General features: G+C 36.4%; 1 protein-coding gene across 6 annotated transcripts; it reads left to right on the top strand.

Annotated features, from left to right (window-relative positions):
- The first annotated feature begins 68 nt into the window (after positions 1-68).
- LOC108112551 (myc box-dependent-interacting protein 1) lies at positions 69-20,329 on the top strand. 6 transcript variants are annotated; one of them, XM_017222489.2, is made up of 11 exons: positions 69-615; positions 14,879-15,014; positions 15,082-15,272; positions 15,335-15,439; positions 15,499-15,669; positions 15,930-16,011; positions 16,072-16,194; positions 17,304-17,720; positions 17,835-17,963; positions 18,718-18,860; positions 19,139-20,329. In XM_017222489.2, the coding sequence occupies exons 1-11, from the start codon at positions 547-549 to the stop codon at positions 19,217-19,219; spliced, it is 1,647 nt and encodes a 548-aa protein (XP_017077978.1). In that variant the 5' UTR covers positions 69-546; the 3' UTR covers positions 19,220-20,329. The 6 variants fall into 6 exon arrangements, with proteins under 6 accessions (XP_017077978.1, XP_017077977.1, XP_017077976.1 ...); XM_017222488.2 differs by having other exon boundaries at positions 17,244-17,720; XM_017222487.2 differs by having other exon boundaries at positions 17,244-17,963.
- Positions 20,330-20,669: the final 340 nt, after the last annotated feature.

Below are 20,669 nucleotides of genomic sequence, written 5' to 3'. Positions count from 1 at the left end.
GCAGGTTGCATTTTTAGTACATTATATGAGAACCCGCCATTTCGCAGTATTTCAAACGCACAGTCACACTGGACAGCTGAAATCGCGTTCTCTCGTTTATCACTGTCGTCTTCCACGCACATTCGTCGCCTTTTCTTCTCCGTTCGTCCGTCGACTGCTTGTGCCATTTGTTTTGAATATTCCGAGTGAATTCGACGCGCCCGTAAAAGTCGCATTGCCAAAAAATTATCGGGGCCCGTAGATATATATTTTTATATATACACACGTACCTATAATACCGTTAACAAGTGTGTGGGGCCGCATTCGCATCGATATTGTTTAGTTTGTTTAAAAAACATAAACACAACACTCGGTTGTTTATCGTCGTGCATTTAAAGTTTCCCGCAAACGGAAAACTGTGCTTTCCAGTTGTTGTGCCACATAAATAGGAAGGGAAGAGTTCCGTTGCCCCGGTCAAGTGCATCTAAAAAAAAAAATAATAATACAAAAAGATATTAAAGTTAATATATAAAAGTAAAAAATAAACCTAGTTTAAAATTCTACTGAATGTCCGAGAATAAAGGCATCATGCTAGCCAAATCTGTTCAAAAACACGCTGGACGTGCCAAGGAGAAGGTGAGTTGGAGTCGAACGTTGCAAATTGCAACGCCCACGCAAGGTGGTAAGGTCATGAAACCCACCACCGAACTGTGCAACTAGCACCACCCCGCAACAATCCACCCCATTATAATGGTTAGCATTCCAGCTGAAATCGTGTCCCTGTCCTAGTTTTCATCCAGTTGGGTCATCTTGCACATCTTGCACAGCACCAACGATTTCCAGGTTAAAAGTCAAGGGCTTTCTTACTAAACTTATACAATTTTTTTTATTGAAAATGTCAGGATATTTTCAGTTTAAAAAACTTAAACTTGTTTGTTTTATTTGTTGTTAAACAAAGTTTTTTAAACTTTAAAAAAGTGTCAATTTTTTCTTTGTTTTCAAATTGAAAAAGTTTACACCTGCTACCCCTAAAGAAGTGACACATTAACTTAGTTTTCAACTATTAATTATGCTAAAATTTGTTTTTTACACGTTGCAATAAATCACTTTGTATAATGGTGTCAAAGTTAGTGGTGTAATAAAGCCTACGAGAAAACTATTGTGCACCTCCCACGGAGCTTTTCCCTCAGAAAGTAAATCACTCAGAAGATGCGGAGAGAATGTCTGACACCTGTCGCAGTATTTCGAGCCAATCTCAATCTCCAGCTTCTTCGATGATGATTTTCATCTTTCCCATTCATGAGATGCGCCTGTTGGAGTTTTTGAATGTTTTTCATCTTTCCGCCGCGATGCGTACAAGTGAAAGTTGTGTTGTTGTTGAATTAATATTATTGTTGTTTTTGTTGCGTTCGATGCGGCGAAATGTCAATAAAGTTGGCCCAAACAACGTGTAAAAGCTGACCCAAAAACGGGTTTAGATGCCTTCACTTCACTTTACTTTTGGTTCGGTTGTGGTTCGACTGGCGCATTCCAAGATCTCCAGAGTGGTTAGGCGGCTAAAAATGCTGTAATCTCTCGATCCCCAGTGCTATAGAAACCATACTCTAGCCTCTATATTGATTTCTATGTATATCCGTGTGAGAGTTGAGCTGTTGGCATTTGGAACTGATTTCTAAAAGTTCGTTGGTATTTGAGGTCTTCTTTTTTTGGGATGCGACCTGAGAAGTGGCGATGCTTCGTGTGCGCTTGGTCATTAAACTTGGAACCACAAATTCCTCGACTAAATGTCACTGTGAATCGGTTTTAGAAGCATGGGATTTGGAGAGTTGGTTTTTTTTATCAGGAAGTGGTTTTAGTTTAGTGAATTTGACTTAAGGTTTTTGAGGTTTTAGTAAGATTAAAGTAATGATATTAAAAATAAAAGCGAAATTTCTTTAAAATTAAAAGGTTCCTTCCAACATTAAGAAGCAACTCGGTTTAAAATTTAATTTTATTCCATTGAAGTAAAAGGCGAAACTCGCACTAATTTTAGCAGCTTTAACTTGTATTAGTTTAATGTTAAACTCTTTTGATTTTCAATAGATTCTTTCTATATTTCATGGATTTATGTATCCCCCTTTTGGTGTCAATAAAAGACCCAGTTAACTCCCTAAAAACTTTTTTTGATTTTGCCAGGCTGCCCGGCTCTCTGGTCTAGTTTATTTCTTAATTTTGGTCTCTAGGAAATTTTGAAATTTATTTTTAACAAATTTCGTTCTCTGGGCGGAATTCACATAGCTTTATTATTTCGCATGGCGTGTGCTCAATTTTTTCTTTTTCGAAATTTTGTGCTTGTGATTTTTCACATCGAGCTTCTTCTCGCCAGAGAAAACTTGTCAAGCGCTTCGTACACACACATAGACACATTGAGCAGGCATCTAGTAGATGCCTAGATACATTTTTATTTGAGATGAGGTGCGTTTGAATTTCCCAGTCAGCCGCGTGAAAATGTCGCCGTCGTCGTAGCTTTTCCTGCCAGTAGTCAATCTTTAAATAGATCTTGCTCTTCTCAGAGATCTACTCAGCATTATACATATACTTATATATACATATATATCGCAGTATATTGGGCTTTTGTTTTATAACTCTACGCATACTTTTAGTTTTTCTTTACTTGTTTCTAAGTTTTCTATTTGGCGAATGGGTGGAGCAATGGGGAAAGCACACAAAATTTCGCCCGCGCTGCTTTTCTTGCTTATTTTTTGTTGTTTTTATTTTCGTTTCCCTGGCTATTTTTCTATTTTTAAGCAGCACCGCACCAACAGCTGCCAAAATGTGCTTTCCCCTTGCGGCTTTCAATTCCCCCCCTCCGCGCATTGGTAATTTTGGCCCGATGCAGTGCATCAGCACCGTCGATTGACATTTTATTGGCAGTCTTCGATCCAAACTTGCCTGTTGCATATTGAACTTCTTGTTGCATGCCGACGAAATGTCAACTGTTTTTGGGTTTTTATTTATACAGCAGCATCCTCTAGTCTTTGTGATTCAAAATCAATGCGAAATTCGTTGTTAATTGCGATTACTAGAATTCTTATAGCTGATAAATATAGAAAATTGGGCCTACAAGTGTTCCGTTAAGGAATTTAAGACAAAATATTCTGATATGATCGGATTTGATGTCTTTTAGGCTTAGCCTTAGTATTGGCCATCTTTTCTTTTAAATATTTGATAAATTTAATGTTAATTTGAAATATAAGTGATATATCTCAAACGTTACTTTATACTTTAGATATACTGAAATATTGAACCTTTTCTTGGAACTAAAAGATATTTTATTATTGAAACTTTAAAAGAGCTAAAAAAAATAACTGAAAATTCTGCTGCCATAGACAATTCCCACAACTTCTTTAGTTTCCTTTTCACCAAACATCCAAAAAACATTAAACCCTTTCTAAATGCTGATCCCATCAATACATAATCAATTTAATATCAGTTTTCGCTTGTAAACAATTTCCCAATAAAACCAAACAGCTCGAAATTCAAAGCTAAGCTATCAAAAACCTAACAGATACGTGGAAACATGCGGCGGCTGACTTCAAGAGGGAAAAATGTTAACATTTAGGTAGCTTAAATGTCTGACAGTGCAGTTTGAGACTTTCGAGGGGCTGTATTATATATCTACAGATATCATTTTATATACGCTCAATAAATAATCAAGTGTAGTCTGGTGTTACGCCCCCTTTACATATCCGAAAAGGGGCGTATTACTTTTTGAAAAGTACTGACCACAGATAGCTCCTATTGAATGGCTCTACTTAATCGAGCGTGAAGCAATCTAAATGTCAGAGACGGATACTAAATAAAGATATAGATACAATAATGCGACAGATGGCGATTGTTGAAAGTTATACACACTGAAGCTTATTAAAAAACGAGGAAAAAAGAGTGCTCAATTATTGAAATTGCCAACAATCGTGCAATGAAAGTGAAGGAAACGGAGGAGCTGAGTCTTTTGTGTCACTTTTTGATTGCATAACAATTGGAATTACTTCACATCGGCTGCTCTTTGCTCACTTTGCCTCATTAAAGTGCACAATTGTGCAGTTTTCCTTAGAAAAAATATGAACCAAAAAAGATAAAGTAATTGGGTGTGAAGTTCAAGTGTTAGTCATGAAACTCTCTCTCTACATATATGATTAACCCCCTAAAGTTCTATTTAAAGCTGCAGTTTGTTGTTTGACCCAAAAACAAAAAAAAAACAACAACAACAACCACAAGCAGAAGAAAAACGAAAACAAACTTTTGGAAAATGTGTGGCGCGTGAAAAGACGCAAGGTCAATTACTGTCGATGTCGATTTTTGTACACTCGAATCCAAAATGAACGAGCGGTGCGGCGCATATGTATGGCCTAAACTTACTTGAAAAATCACACGGCCACAGGTCGTATACGTAATACTTTATTAGCTCACTCACTCAACACACACTCTTCACCATCGATTCTGATAATCGGAAATCGAACTGGGACTTCATATTCTCAATGGGTCTCACCTTGCCCACTCGAGACTACAAGTTCATAGAGTTCTTACATTAGAATTCTTTGGCATTGCCCTTTTGTTTGGTTTTGTTAGATTTGGTGTTAGAGTTTTGATATCTTGTGTTTGTTTATTTAAACGTTGGGCTGTAGATTAGCATAACAACACAAGTTTTCTTGAAGACAAAGGGGTGATATATAGGGGTTGTAGGGTTTACTCTTTGGAAGTATAATAGAAAGAGACCCAAAGAATGCATATCTTAGAGAACTAAGATAAAATATTTCTTAGGTTTATAAATAATTTTTCAAATATTTAACATTTGTATCTTTCTACTTTATCAAATATTTTCTGCTGATAATAACGTAGCAGATTTATGTTCTTATCTTTTTGTTTTGCTAAATATATCAGTTTTATGGCTAGTTCATGATGATTTGACTTAATGAACTATATTTTTCTTTATGTTCTTATGACTGACTCTTAGTTAATTTTGAAAAGAACTTGTTCTTCTATAAAAATTTAAATTAAAACAAATATTTCCAAAGTTAATGGTATTTTCTCATACCCTTTCGTACATTTCATTATTAAAATGGGAATTACTTTCCAGAAGTATAAAGAATTTCAAGAAATATTCACCGTTTGAAAATTGTAAGATGTAAATTCCAGCCGTGATTTAGCTAGCTTGCTTACTAAAAACATTCCCATGTACTTGCTGCTTTGATTAAATTATTCATGGCTTAATTAGACACCAGCAGGTTGTATAAATTCCTCTAAAGTGTCGCCATTTAAAAGAGAAGTTAAATACAAAAGTTAATCTCGGAGAGCAAGTAGTGTCTTATTCTTTTTTATTTATCTGCCTGACCCTCAACTGTTGCTCCAAATTCGAGTCGCCCAGTTTACCAACCTGTGTGTGTGCTATCTGGGAGCTGCAAGTTGGATCTGTTGGATCTGCTTATGCACATAATACATGAGCATCGTATCTCGAGAAGACTGTGTCAGAGGGAACTAAAGTATCAGATGCAATTCTATATACGGAAATAGGACTGGGGAAAAGCTAGAACAAAAGGTGGCTAGATAGGAAAATAGATACCAAATGCAGATACAGAGGACTGAGCACGCGATTTGCTAATGCAGTTGTTGTTGTTGTCGTTGTTCTACTTTGAACTGTAATAAAGAATAGAAAAAAAAGAAGAAAAAAGTAGAAAAAATAAGTCAAGTGCCAGGACATGGGAACCCACTTCTCATACTGCGAAAGTGTTGCCAGTTAACTTGTTATAATAATTATTTTTATATTTTGCACTTTTGTTTTGGTTGGATTTGTGAGACCGGTTTTAGCGTACTTTAACTGCGTTTCAGCTTACGCAATCATTTGGTTATAATTTATAAATTAAAAAAAATATATATTAATGAAAAATGCAAATGCAAATTGAAATGAAAATGCATATGCAAATGCAGCGAAATCTACATATTTAGATGTGAGAAACTTTCTTTTTATCGCAGTTTGTTACGTAAAAATTGGGTGCTTTTCAGCTTAATTGTTTTGTTCTCATTTTGGCTTGTGTTTTTTTTTTTCGCGCTTGTTACGCTCAAATGAATTTTGCTGCCAGTGTGTGTGTGTGTGTATTTGGGTATTAGCATCGGAATTAGCATAGTTCAAAATTTGCATCGGGCTTCGAACCCCATAGGCTCCCGCTTTTTTGTGCAGTGCAGAGAGAGAAAATTATGTTAATTTTCATGAGATTTTTGTAAGCACATGTAAGATTATTGGTGGATTATATTTATTTATTAAATATTAAATAAAATAAATTTATAACAAATTTAATATTTTATATTAAAAATAACATTTATCTTAACCATTTAATAAGTTTGTCTTGATTTAACCTCTTTACCATTCCTAACATTTAAATTTATCGATAATCATTTTCAATCGATATTTTCTCTCACTGTAGCACCTGCAGCATTTCATCTTTCAGGCAGCAGGGGGCGCATTCGTGCCGCTTGTTTGGAAACCTTCGCATTTTATTTCATTTTTTTACAAGCACAACCATTGCTATTTGCCGAGTTTTCTGCTATTGCCCAATCAGGGACAATTGTTAGATCTCCCCCGCAACCTTTTGAGCCTCATGATGGCATCAAAGCAAAATGCACTCGCGCAGATGATTTCCCGCCACTCTAGTCGAGGTTATGAGCAATTTTCCAACGCTCTGGAAGCGTTTTTATGCAATTTTCGAGATACCAAAGGGAAGCAAAGGGGGACTTTGCCTGGGGAAGTAGTTAATTTCAATGAGATTTACACGGCACTGACTGTTCACGTTCACAGAGGGCTACGGCTGCTGCTGGTGCTGCTGCATTTATCTACGTTTGACTTTTTCAATGTCAGTTGCATAATTTAGCTAACAAGTGGTTTCTGCGGTTTTCACTCGTGTTTATCATTTTAATTGTATAATTTTTTCGACTTGATTCTTGGAAAATGCATTAAAAACGTAGCACGAAAAATGCAAATGGAAGTTCAATTGGGATTGTCTTTTCTTTGATCTACGAAAACTAATGTGAGAAAAACGTATTGGTATGTTTTAGAAAATGTTGAATGTTAGGAAATCAGCAAAAGTGCATTTTCTCTTAAGCTGTTTTCGGTTTTCGATCGATCAAGTGGAAAATGCTGTAGTTTTTTTTTTTTGGTTCCAGCGTTTTGTAAATATTTTTGTAATTCAGCAGCCAGCCAGCAGCTAGCAGCTGCGTGGATTTGTAATTAAAAGCAGTTCACTGACTTTTGCACAATTTGCAATTGCGAAACGTAAGTGAAAAACGAAGAGAAATAGGCGAGAAAAGAGTAAGAGAAGAGATTGGAAAATAAGTAAATGTCAAGCGGCAGTGATGCGTGCTGTAAGCTCTTCTGTTTTTCTCTATATAGCAATTATTTTTCCCTACTTATCATTAGTTTTCAATTGCCTAGGCAAACGTTTGCTGCTATCAGGAGAATACGATTGATTTCCAAATTTAAGTCTGGCCAACATGACGTATGCTTGATATTTGGCATTGATTGTGGCAAAAAATAAATGAAAAACTCATTCTCTTATCATTGAGATTTGACTATTATAGCATGAAACCCAAGTAATTTCAACTGATAAGCCTGCGTTTCATGGTTTCTGTAATGAAATGGAATTCGCAACAGAAATTCCAATCTTTCTATATACTTTCTTATCAGCGAAATCGTTTTGTTTTGTTTTAACTATTCGCTGGAGTTTATTCACACTATATATAAGGGGGAAAAAAAGAGAGATGTATGGGTTAACCGTGACCATGTTATGCAATCATCGCGATATCAGATGGAACTGAAGGGCCCTTAAGCTGCATAGTTTTTATAGCTCAATGGGTAAATGGCAGGCAAATGTTACATTTTTATTACAAATTTTGTACTCCATTTCCAATGCTCTTGACCTGTTTTTCATGGCCCAGTGATTCTGTCGACGATTTGCTAACGATCTGTTTAGTGATTTTCCGCATTAGACATCCAAATTCGTCACGTGCCATAAAGTATCTATGAGTTTGTTATTCCTGTTTATCTATGCAAATCACGTGGAGTTTCGAGTTTTTTGAGTTTTCTTGAATGATCTTTAAATGACAGGCACTTGAATGAGTTCACTTTGCGCTATAATGCTAAACGAGCTAGAAAGATACAATGATAGTAAGATAAAGATACCAACTACATGCGGTTGGGAATACATTTAAGTAGTGCTAAGTATTCGCTCATGATTTGACCGCATTCACAAATATCTGTGAGCCGACTTACGAGAACATGTTCGATGTGTGCTTTTCGGTTTTCTCAAGATCTTGTGATCGATTAGCAGGGCTATAACACAAATTGTGTAACCCAAAAAAGTGTTCTCTTGAAAAGTTGAAGGTGAAATGTTGAGTAAAAACCAAAAAATATTACAGAAAAACTAGAACACATTATAAATTAGTCACCATTAAAGAGATAAATAAAGATTTATTAATATTAGTCATATAATTTAATCTCTTTTTTTAGTAAAATGTCACATTCTTTGACTAGGCGGCTTGCCTCTGACTATGATTTATTTACTTAAAAACCTGTCCAGAGAGAGATATACACGTGATATATACTTTGCAAGACGTGATCACCGAAAACGGTGAAAAATTCTTGACGTTACATAACCAGATAGTAAATGCACACTTAGCTAAGTGAAAAAATGAAAAAATGAAAAAAAAAAACAGAAAAACCTGTCGCCATGCAATAATCTTGCAAGCTGCTGAAACGACAATAATTGTGCGGCTTTTGTCTAGCTATATAAAAGTATCTGAGTATCTGAGAGATACACAGCTGAGCTTAAATAACTGTCGCCAAATGCGTGCTCAGCGGAAGCTTTATTTTTTGTTTATTAATCGTACAAAACCGATAATGATATAAAAATTAAACTTAAAACCTGTTCTCTACCCAATATCCGGCTGGGTTCCCCTCTCTTTCTATTTATTAATTGTTAATTTGTTTTTTTTTTTGGTCTGTGAAAACTTTTCTCTTTGTGGGATAGTTGGGGGAATTCATTGACTTTATTTAAGGTTTATTTTTTTTATATTTTTTAAGTTGACCAGTTCTGTTTACTTGGCCCATTCGTATGCCACTTGCAATTAGCCCGGGCATGTTTTCTATTTTCTATTTATTTCGAAATAACAACGAGAGCAAATGTTTGGCTTGGTTCAGTGAAAACGTTTTCCATTCCAAATGCAGTGCCAAACGAAAGTGCTTGGGATCAAAACAAAGGTCTTTATAGCCGGGGCTCAATTAAGGAAATTAGCATAAAAAAAGTTGATTATCAATTCAGTTTGCAATAAAATATTGTAGGGGAGAGATCTGAATGTAAAATCTGGAAATAATTCATAGATAGATATATAGCTATTACCTAGATACTCGTATTATTAGCCTAAGATATAATATTACGAGTTTTCCATTGAAGTTTCCATAGCCCTCTCAAGAGAAAAACAATCCGTTTTTAATTAACAGAGGATTAATATTAAAATACCATTAAAAATGTTGTAGAAAATATTCGATTTATCATCTCGAAATTATGCATTTTTTTTAAGTGCCTTTCCCAGTTCCCAAACTCGTTTGGCGAAAGATTTCTCTACTAATTAGCAAGCCAACTCCCCAGATTTGACTACTAGAATCCAGCGAAATTTCCGCGGGCCAAGCTGTGTTGGATTTTCTTCTGGCATGGCCAATGGTTAATGCTAATTGATAAATCACATGACAAGAGACGAGCTAACAAACTATCTACTAGCTACTCATATTCTCCGATCCGTGGATGCATGTGGGATAAATATTAGTTTTCTACGGCTGCCACGATTCCTCCCTTCTTGCCAGCCGCGATTCGAACTTTCTACGAGTACAAAAACGAGTTTCACTTTCCACTTGCCTGAGCCGATTTGACCAAAGAAAGCGATGGAATAAAATATATATATATATATACATATAGATACTTCACAGACAGCACAGAAATGAGAGCCTCAAAGATTATGCAAAATGGTAATGGGAATTGATATCTCGTTCATCGGTTGTTGCGCAACGGAATTCGATTTACATATGTAAGAAATCTGTGTCCATTTAAGTTTTCATTTTCAGTCTCCGTCTTAATGCGAGCTTAATAACCATTTGAAGTCATTATTAATCGCAATTACCATAACCATATGTCAGTTCTCTGTCACATGACTCTCGGGGGTGGCGTTTCAGTGGGGTTTGGGTTGGGGATAGTCTGGACGAGGTGCCAAAACCGGTTACTGCCCACAAATAATATTTCGCTGTCATCATCGACTCAATAAGCACCGCTAACCAAACGGGGCAACAAGTTACCCAGAAACAACAACAACAGAAAAAGTGGGTAAAGAAAAATGTACTTTTGTGGTAATAGGTTAGGTCTCTGGCTTGGCCAACACAGATACATTCTTATATAGTTGCCAATACTGAGATACAAGTGCCAAGGTGCACTAAGAGAAACTTGATTGGAGTTTAGCAGTAAGAATCCCTAGAAACATAGATTTAAAAAGACTTTTCCTAAAACTAAATTAATATTTAATATATACAAGATTAGTACTTTTTAATTTTTCAATCACTTTGCCATTTTGTTGACTGTATTTAGCTATAGAAACATGTCATTAAACTGGGCGGCCTCAACACTGGCACAAGGCGAAAGAGGGTCCGCGTTGGCCCGGCTAAAAAGTCTTCTTTGGGCACAGTGATCTCTAGACAGCGGCCCCTTTTCCTCCTTTCCCCACTGCTTTCTCAGTGCTTTTTTTCCCTCCTTACTTTTCCCTCACCCTCACCCATGGCATGGCACATTTCCACATTTCTCTAGCCATTTCTCCTCTCCTGCCATCCATCCCCTTTCTCTTTTCTCGCTTTTCGCCGGCGGGCGCATTATTCATGCCAATTTCTACAAGTTTTTCTTCACAATTGTTCTGCGTCTGTTATTTGTTCTCAGTATAAGTAGACAATGTAGATACTGTATATATATATATATATCGTTAGATACTTGTAGCTATGTACTTGCCTGCTTACAACTGTATATCTTTTACTTGTTTTAAAACCTTCTCTAGTCAGTGATTTGTGTGTAGGGTAGACATGGGGTTTATCAACTAGGAGGGAGTTTGTAGGGAGAAGTTGGGGTATATATGAGATATTGGGTATATATATATATTAAGTTAAAGGTTAAAATAAATCAAAGAATATAAAGAAAAGATTTGTGATAGTATAAAAACCTTTTTCAGTTTGATTTTTATCTGATTTATTATCAATTCTTAAAGGTTTGAGTAGTAAAATTATACAAGATCTATCTGCTTTTGGTATCTTTCTTTGTTGTATAAAATATAGAAGTCAAAATGTGATGATTAAAGTATAAAAAAGACCAGTAAGTAAATTATTTATAAGTCTTCTTTTACTCAGAAAATGAATAATCAAAAGCAATTTTAGCTTGTCGTTGCTCATTAAGAATTAATCACATTTTTTGTGCTTTCCGAAGACTTCTTTAAAGTTATTTTTAGACCATTTTAACTGTAAGAAAATGCCTTAATAATCAAGAGATTGATATATATATATTTATTAAACAAAGTAAATAAACACCATCCATAGAGTATCCCCCATGCCTACTTCATGTAATAGACTTGTTGCTTGGTTATGTGGGTCTCACTTGCAACTGGCACTGTCTGCCACTGTGCATTCCTGGCAAACTGGGCCAACGTCTGCTTATGGCCAAATGCGAATGAACATGCCCCACATATCCCTCCTCCTCCCCTCTCTCAACATTGCCGATGTGCACTTAACTTTTGTTTGTTTGCACTTCGCTGAGCGTTCCGTTTCATTTCATTAGATTTTGCAGTTGATTCCCTGCTACCAGCAGAACGAATCCCCAACAGCTGTGCCTCGCTATGTTGTCATCCATTTCAGTTCAGTTTTCATCCTACGACCCACATCCTACGCCTAAAGTGTTGCACATAAAACATACCAAAACGAGTCATTTTCCACTGTCTTCGAGGTCGTTGCTTTTGCTGTTTCAGTTTTGGTTTCTTTTTCTGTTTCTGTTGCCAGACAGCCAAACTGGTTAACCGTAAGTTACCCTAAAGTTAAGCCCACGTTAAAATGCAGGTTCCCCTAAGAGTGCACTAAGAGAAAATGTTTGAATATTCAGATTTAAAATCATATATTAAGTGCGGTTAATCGTTTTTATTATAAACACATTTTCTTTGATCTAAAAACATTAACTTCTTCCTAAAACCCACTTTCATACCCATTAGAACATAAAACTCAAACTAAGCTGACTTCTAATACCCTTTTTTATTTCCCGTGTGGGTAGTTAACCCATATGGTATCGAATCTCTGACTAACACTGATTGCCCGCTTAACCTTTTCGTGGTTACAAGTTTATTAGCCACCAAACTTTAGGCTTTTATTTGACCCATTTTTGGTCTGTGGTCGGGATCCCCCGCGTGGAAAGAAGGCAACGCACATGTTGCATGGGTGTTTCATATCGTATTAGGAATACATCAAACATATATATCTATATATATAGACCAGTCTAGGCATACAAATATGATTTTTGGCAAGAGATCGAAAGAGATCGAGAGAGAGAGAGAGCAGAACAGAAGGCGGGTTAGAGCGACGTCAGTTTTTAAATAAATGACAAAATCTGCCGAGACAGACATTCCACTTATACAGAGACTATATATGCGCGTCTCTAAATATATACCTAAAAAAAAAAAATTACCAAGAATGACGCAAAATGTGACAGAAATTACACATGGCTTTAACCGAAAAAGAAACTACAAAAGCAGAGAAACCTGAAAACGGAAGTGACCAGCCACAACTGTCCTTGTTGAGTTAACTTTTGAAAACCGAAACGAAGCTGATAAGAACTCCAGCCTTGGCAACAAAATAATCACAATATCTATTTCATTCTTAGCCAGACAATTTGATAATAACTTTTAATAAGACAATCAATAAGCTCAGACCACTCCACCCACTTAACTTAACCGATTTACAGATCGCCAACCAAATAGGGAAGTTAAGTAAACAAAGTTCTTAACCAGAAACACAAACCGCTTGGTTTCAATTACGAAAATGGTCATTAAAAGTGTCTTAAGGCAACACAACCAGTTTGTTGTTTAAGCCATATAGTGTTTTTTTTTGGCCTTAAAAGGTGCACTTGCTGACTACTCTTGGCCAAAGAAAAGAACTTTGACTTGCTGATGTGTGGACACTGACTTAAAGTTGATGGAAATATTTGTGGCAATTTAGCCACTTGAGAATGTAATTCAACTGATTGCTGGCACTTTAGGTATTAGCATAGAACATCACGGAACTGGACTATAAAATAATAAATAGTAACTCTTTTAAGTAACTCATAGATAAGATATGCTTGCACGTGTTAGGGCATTTCAAGTTCTCGTTCATAGGGGCATTCTTACCTTTCCTTCTGACTTGGCTAATTCCATATGCGTGCCACATGTCGCGGCTCATTTGTCAATCGCTCATAACGGGGCTTAAAATGCTCGAAAAAATGATTTTTTTTATGATGAAACAACATCAAGCTGGCCCTCAAAGGAAGTCCAAATCAAAACTTCCGATCGTTAAAGTAAATACAGAAAAAGAAAAATCATTTTAAAACTTCGAAAATATGGAAATCTATAGGTTTTGGCTTCACTTATGGCTTAAAAGTAAGATATATTAATAGAATAAACTAGTTACTAGTTTTGCAAATGTTCTCTTAGTAAACATATTCAAATTTCTCTCTGTGTATTTATTTAAATGGTCATGAACACCTGAGAGTTGCCTGCAGGTATATCTAATTATTTATCTGCCGAAATTGTGCGCAAAATTCAATTAGCCAGGCTTGTTATCTGCCATTTTTTTTTTTGGCCAATTCAGATAGGACTGGTATGGCCTCAAATATTTGGCCAGCATTTCTGTTGAATCTCAGCAAATAGAGTATACGCCGCTTATCGTCGGCTATCTTCCAGCACATTGCGTATACGCACAGATGGCCGAGTGAACAAGTCACTTTTGAGTCTTTTGAGGCGTGGGCGTTATTCTGTAGTGTAACGATGACGAAAACTGTTACAAGGTTGAGTGTTTTTTTTTGTCAATGGTACAGCCAGACGACTACCAAAGGCAGAACTGCCCCCCAGCATTTCCTGCCACTGCCACCCTTTTCATCTTTTTTTCTCTGCAGCGTTTTTTTTTTCTGTTCTGTTAATTGGTCGTCGAAAAGCCATTAACTGTGGCACGGATAAGTGCCACAAATTGACCGGAGGCGCAGAAAAAAGGCAGAAAAATAAGTATAACATCGTTCTTAACCCAAATGCCGTTGACAGCGGCATTTTTAACACACATTGAAGTGGATAAACTGTTGCCAGCGATAAGCTATAGATTGCGGAGATCCGCATGTGCCAACAGATTTAGCGAGTTTTTCTATTTTCCGACACCAAGAAAAAACAACAAATCAGCCGCGCCAACAATTGCAAAATAATTCTATTTTATTTTTATTTTTGGGCCATTTGTGGTTCCGTTGAGTGGAAGGCATGACTGAATTACTTCAAGCCGAGTTTAATGCTGCCCACATTCCAAACATTTTTCAACTCAAAAATGCTGCTATTGACCGACCTTGCCGTGCCCACACGTAACAAATAGTGAATTTGATATTCATTCAGAAATTTGAAGAAAAAAATGCAATTCAGAGTTTAAATTTGAAGTGGCCAAAAAAGGAAAATTGTTGACAAACAACTTGATCTCTAATTAAGAGCTTCTTAGATCTTTTTTAAAGCCAATCCCCTCTACTACAATATCTTAACTTTTATCTAATCAAAATCTTTTTTCTTTTACTTAAAGATTCTACAAAACTTGGGCAAAGTAGATCGCACCGCAGATGAAATCTTCGACGATCATCTGAACAACTTCAACCGCCAGCAGGCGAGTGCCAACAGATTACAAAAGGAGTTCAATAACTATATAAGATGTGTTCGCGGTAAGTTACTCTAAAAGAGCTCTTCATTTGCTTAGTAATATAAATCTAAAAAAAAATACTTAAACAGCTGCACAAACCGCCTCCAAGTCGCTGATGGATGCCGTTTGCGAGATCTACGAGCCACAATGGAGCGGCTACGATGCGTTGCAGGCACAGACGGGCGCCTCGGAGAGCCTGTGGGCGGACTTTGCGCACAAATTGGGGGATCAAGTCCTCATTCCGCTCAACACATACACCGGACAGTTTCCTGAAATGAAGGTAATGTTTATTTATTACTAATTTATAAAGCAAATCTATAATATGTGTGAAATGTTTAACAGAAAAAAGTGGAGAAGCGCAACCGCAAGCTGATTGACTACGATGGCCAACGTCACTCGTTCCAGAATCTGCAGGCCAATGCCAACAAGCGCAAAGATGATGTTAAAGTGAGTTTTCTTATTACTTAAAAATTTTGTTTTATATTAACTTTGGGTTTAACTTTTAGCTAACCAAAGGACGCGAACAGCTTGAGGAGGCCAGACGCACCTACGAAATCCTGAACACGGAACTGCACGATGAGCTGCCTGCCTTATACGACTCAAGGATACTGTTTCTGGTCACCAACTTGCAGACGCTTTTCGCCACAGAACAGGTGTTCCACAACGAAACGGCTAAGGTGGGTATTGAATGAGACGTGGGATCAAAAAATAGCTTGGAATGATTTTAAAAGAAATGTAAATTAAAGAAAAAAGATTAGAAACTTCTAGACTTTGCTCCTAACTTAAGGAAAGTTTTGACTTCTGGAGGCGTTTTATATAATTTTACAAATATTTTTCTAAGAATTTTCCTTTAATAAACAATACTATTGTTATGACGTCTACTGTCTAAGTAAACACAAGCAACTTATACAAATTTATCTCCTCTTTTCGCTACCAGATCTATTCGGAGTTGGAGGCAATCGTCGACAAATTGGCCACAGAATCGCAACGCGGCTCTAATACGCTACGCAAACAGACAAGTAAGGCTGTCCAGACTTATAATTAAATATGACATACTATAGCTAACCTTTTGAATGTAGGCAATCCCATCAAGACATCGAGTCCAGTACAGTCGCCAGTGAATAAGTTAAACAATGCCAACATCAACAGCAACTATCAGAATCAAATTACCACAAACGGTGGCTCCAGTTTGGCAAACAGCCGTAAGTCCTTTTATCAGGTTTTTCTAAACTGATTTTCTGCTATATATCTTACTATATATCTCTCCCATGAGAAACCTAAGTATTTTCTGTTATTTATCAAATCTTTTGTTTCTTTGCTTTTCCTTGATTTTCCACGTCTTTTCTTTAACGAAAAACAAAAAATAATCATTATAAATTGCTTAAAACTGTACAAAAAAAAAACCAAACAACAAACCAAATATCATATGCAAAAAATCCATTAAAGTATAAATATATATTTCTGATTCGATGTACTATATGATAAAGAACTCAATATAATACACAATATATAGAATGTATAGATATATATATCAATATCTGATAATCGCACTATATAATCTGCATATACTCTATGAACTGTACCCCTACGAGGATGACTTCGCTCAAGTTTTTGGCAATTTATATGAAATTTTTTGATTTAATTGTTATTTTTTATTATTGGCAACTAATTTTGTTAACTATTTGTTTTAAATTTTACCTAAAAAAAAAACCACCACTGGCATTGCGAAAACATTCCATTTGTAGACAATTTAGCTTGTAAATAAAGACGAAATTGTTGGCGGCGGTCTGGCGATCTGGGCTAGCTTTAATCTTGTTATATATACTACTATATATATGGGTTTTATAAACTATTATATCTACTTTTTAACCAATTAAAAGTTGAGTTTGGAGAAGCCATGCAAATGAGATATCCCAGGTTGCTAGCGACTGACAAATGGAATGTTGCATGTTCTTTGTTGCTTTTCAAAAGTTTCGATTGAGTTTTGAGAAACCTACTCTTTGCCCTAACTTGCATGTCCTGAGTTTTATTTGATTTGTTTTCTCTCTTTTTTTATTTATTTAAACTTTTGTTTGGAATGATGATGCTAACCACAAAACAAAACAAAACGAAACCAAATTGAATGAAAATAACAAACAAAACAAAACGCATCTGACAATCAAACAAACATCACAAACAACAACAACAACAAAAACGTATAAATAAAATAAAACAAAAAAAATAAAAACACGCGAAACGACACAACAATTAGCGATATCCACCAGCTCGTCGCTGCAAGAGCCACGATTTGATTCAGTTTCTTCAACACCAGAACCGCCTCCGGAATCCCCAGCAGCAGTAGCAACAGTAGCAGCTGCCACGCCCAGCAGTCCCACGGAGAATGGGGTAACCACCAAATCAGTGGAGCGTCCCGAGTTGAGTGGTACGAATGCGAGTGCCAAGGCAACCACAACCACGCAGACATCGCCCACGGAGGAGAAGGTGGTGGTCAGTGAAGTGAAGCCATCAGAAACAGAAGGAGCAGCAGCCGCACCAGTAGAAGCAACACCTGCCGCCCCAAAAACAGCACCTCCCCAAATCAATGGCAACAACAATGAACCCTCGATAGCCAAGGAAGGTGGTAAACATCCCAAGGAACTACCAACAACCACATCGAATGCAGAAGCTGCTGCCGAGGCGGCGGCCAATAATGGCAACTCCATCGAGGAGCACAAGCAGAAGAAATTAGGTAATGACACAACAGCAACATCAACAGCAACAGTAACAGAAACAGTCACCCAGCACTTAGTTACATCAACAGATACAGATAATTTAGTAACAAAATCAGATACATCCAATTCAGATACTAAGACCAGCACAGGCACAAGTCAGAAAGGTAGACCAGTACCCGTAGTTAATAGGCACAGCGTAAATAATCTAAATAAGAATCCGTTTGAGGATGATGACGAACGCATCTACGAGGTGCCCGCTGGTGAGTAAAAAACTCGATAAAAAACCGAGTCCACTGGGTGTTTCAAAATCGCTTTCTATCTATCACACTCTGTATGTAGTACTTCCTCACACATACTCAACTATCTCTTTGCATCCTTTGAAGGATCACGTCTAATACTCTGTAATCTAAGCCTTAGTTACCTGTGTGAATTTGTCGTCTAAAAACTGAGGTCTTACTGTATTTGGTATTGTATTGTAAACATAAAAAAAAAAAAAAAAGCGATTGTGTGGCATGCTGCTTGGAGCATCCACAATAGCAGGATCCCAATATCATTTCCTGGGCTGTGCATCTCTCTCTCTCTCTTTTGTATTTTCATTTAGTACCCTTTTAGTTTTTGGACTAAGTCACTTCATGTTGTCTTAATTCGGGATTCCAACACGTAGGTTATCGTACAACTATCAAAATACTATATAATAATATTAATCACCCATTAAACAATTTATCATTGCTTGCACGTTCGTTGCTTCAGTTTTGAGACCAACTTTTTCATCCCACTGAAAAGAGAAAAACTAACAGCCCAAATGAAAAGCCTGAGAAAGCGCTACACCGTACTAACACCTTTTTGGCCAGGATTTGCCTTTACGTTGTTCTTTGCGTGCCTTTGTCTACTAAACTCGGTTATGCCACTTTCGATGTGCACTGTGTGTGTGTGTGACGTACGGAGTCAGGGTTTTGGTACTCAAAACTTGTCAATAGATCTTAAGTTGGTTATCATTTATTTCTCTCTAAACAGATGCCAATACCGCTGATTTGCCGGAAGGTGTTCTTTACCGGGTGAAGGCCACCTATGGCTATGTCAAAGAGGATGTGGATGAACTGAGCTTTGAGATCGGTGACCTTATTCGCGTTATTGAGTACGACGATCCCGAGGATCAGGTAAAGTCGATTGCGTAAAACTGTTACACAGCCTTCTTATTCCTTGCAGATTGTGTTTTAATCATAACTTACTATCTGACTAAGCTTAAAAAGCTGACAAAGCTTAAAATGTTTCTAAAAATAATATAACATATCTGCAAGGGAATATCCCGAACTTCGGCATCCGAAGATAAACTCTTCCTTGAGCTTTGCACGCGCTAGTTTCCCCCTCCGCGCCAAATGCAGATCTCCGCACTTCCTGTCTATATTGAGTGCAGTTCTTTATTGCCAATTTGCAGGAGGAGGGCTGGCTAATGGGTCAAAAGGAGGGCACCACCGAAAAGGGACTCTTCCCCGCCAACTTTACGCGTCCCATCTGAAGTGGCCAACAGCATATCAACTGGGCTAGCAACCAACCATCAGCAAATTCAGTTACAACATAAACAACCCAACTAAAAAAAAAAAAAAAAACAAACAAACATAAAATACTTTTCGAACGGAGGTCCAAATCCAAATACAAACTTTCAGCCAAATTTTTTTTCTTTGTGAGCGCTGCTTTCGTTATTGTCAAATTAATAATAAAAAAAACATGTTTTGTGAAATGTATTCGAAAAATGTGCAATCCACTTATTGGGATTGTTAGAGCAGTGCTTCCAATTATTAAATTGTTATTGTTAACGAAAGAAAAACCCACAAACAACACAAAGAATGAAGAATGCAGATGAGAGAGGGAGAGAGAATATTTTGAAAAATGTTTCAAACATTATTTTTTAGTTCTAAGTTTCAATAACAACAACAACAACAACAAATCTAAAGCATAAACCTACGTATACATATATTATTTGTTAATCCTATTATTGTGCTCATAATTAATGCGAACAAAAAACGTATCTAATTTGTAATTTGTTAAAAAAAAAACGGCAAACCACAAATGATGTAACGCATATCACTCGAAAGCCAGAGTAATTGTTAAACAAATCAAAAGTCGGAGTAGATAGCCTGAACCTTTTGTATCTTGTGTATTTTGCAAATATTATAGTACGAGTTTTTTATAGTCAATTGAATGTATTTTTTGGGACGATGCAACAAACAAACAAAAAAAAACAATGGCCAGATGTAATTCCTCTGTGGTCCCCGAAGTTTCTTTGGAAAATTTGTTTTTCAAGTAACAATTTTAACTTTTAGCAATTACGTGTATCTTAATTTGTACTTTGGTTTTTAATTTGTCGTCTGAGAGACTCGAACTAGCTGCAGCTTTATAACACGAACACAATCCAATAGTCACTAACCGATCGATTCGATGTTTTTATATTTTATTTAACTCGATTGTAAATCACACGAGACCCGAAATAATTGTTTAAATTGTGCACACACTGTAAAGTTATTATTTTAATTTTATTTAATTAATTTAAACACTTATTTATCGCATGAACATATTGAACAAATGATAATAATTTACAGAAAGCAAATAAAACATAGAATAAATTAAACGAACTTTTTGATTTGGCGGGCAACGGTTAACTTTTTTTAAGTGTGACCGATTTTTCAAAAGCTTGTATAATGTATATTGAATGCAGACAATCCTTTCTTGAGGGTATAATTAATCTAAGCCTAATATTAACATGGTTAATCAAAAATAAAAATAACCGCCCCACCTGCTCTTATCACAAAATATACAGTATTTAAAAAATACTAAAACCGAAACTGTGAACTGCTTGAAAGTGGTGCACAACTACATGTCCATCGTTTCAGGTGGGTTTTTTTATAATCCTCTGCGCAGAAGGAAATTTCGTAAATAAAAAAGCATATAGAAATGCATAAAGATCTGTC

Source organism: Drosophila eugracilis, unplaced genomic scaffold, assembly GCF_018153835.1.
Source record: "Drosophila eugracilis isolate 14026-0451.02 unplaced genomic scaffold, ASM1815383v1 contig_90, whole genome shotgun sequence".
In the NCBI taxonomy this organism is placed as follows: domain Eukaryota; kingdom Metazoa; phylum Arthropoda; class Insecta; order Diptera; family Drosophilidae; genus Drosophila; species Drosophila eugracilis.
Note: the sequence above shows the minus strand (reverse complement) of the source record. Positions and strands in the feature narration are given on the sequence as shown.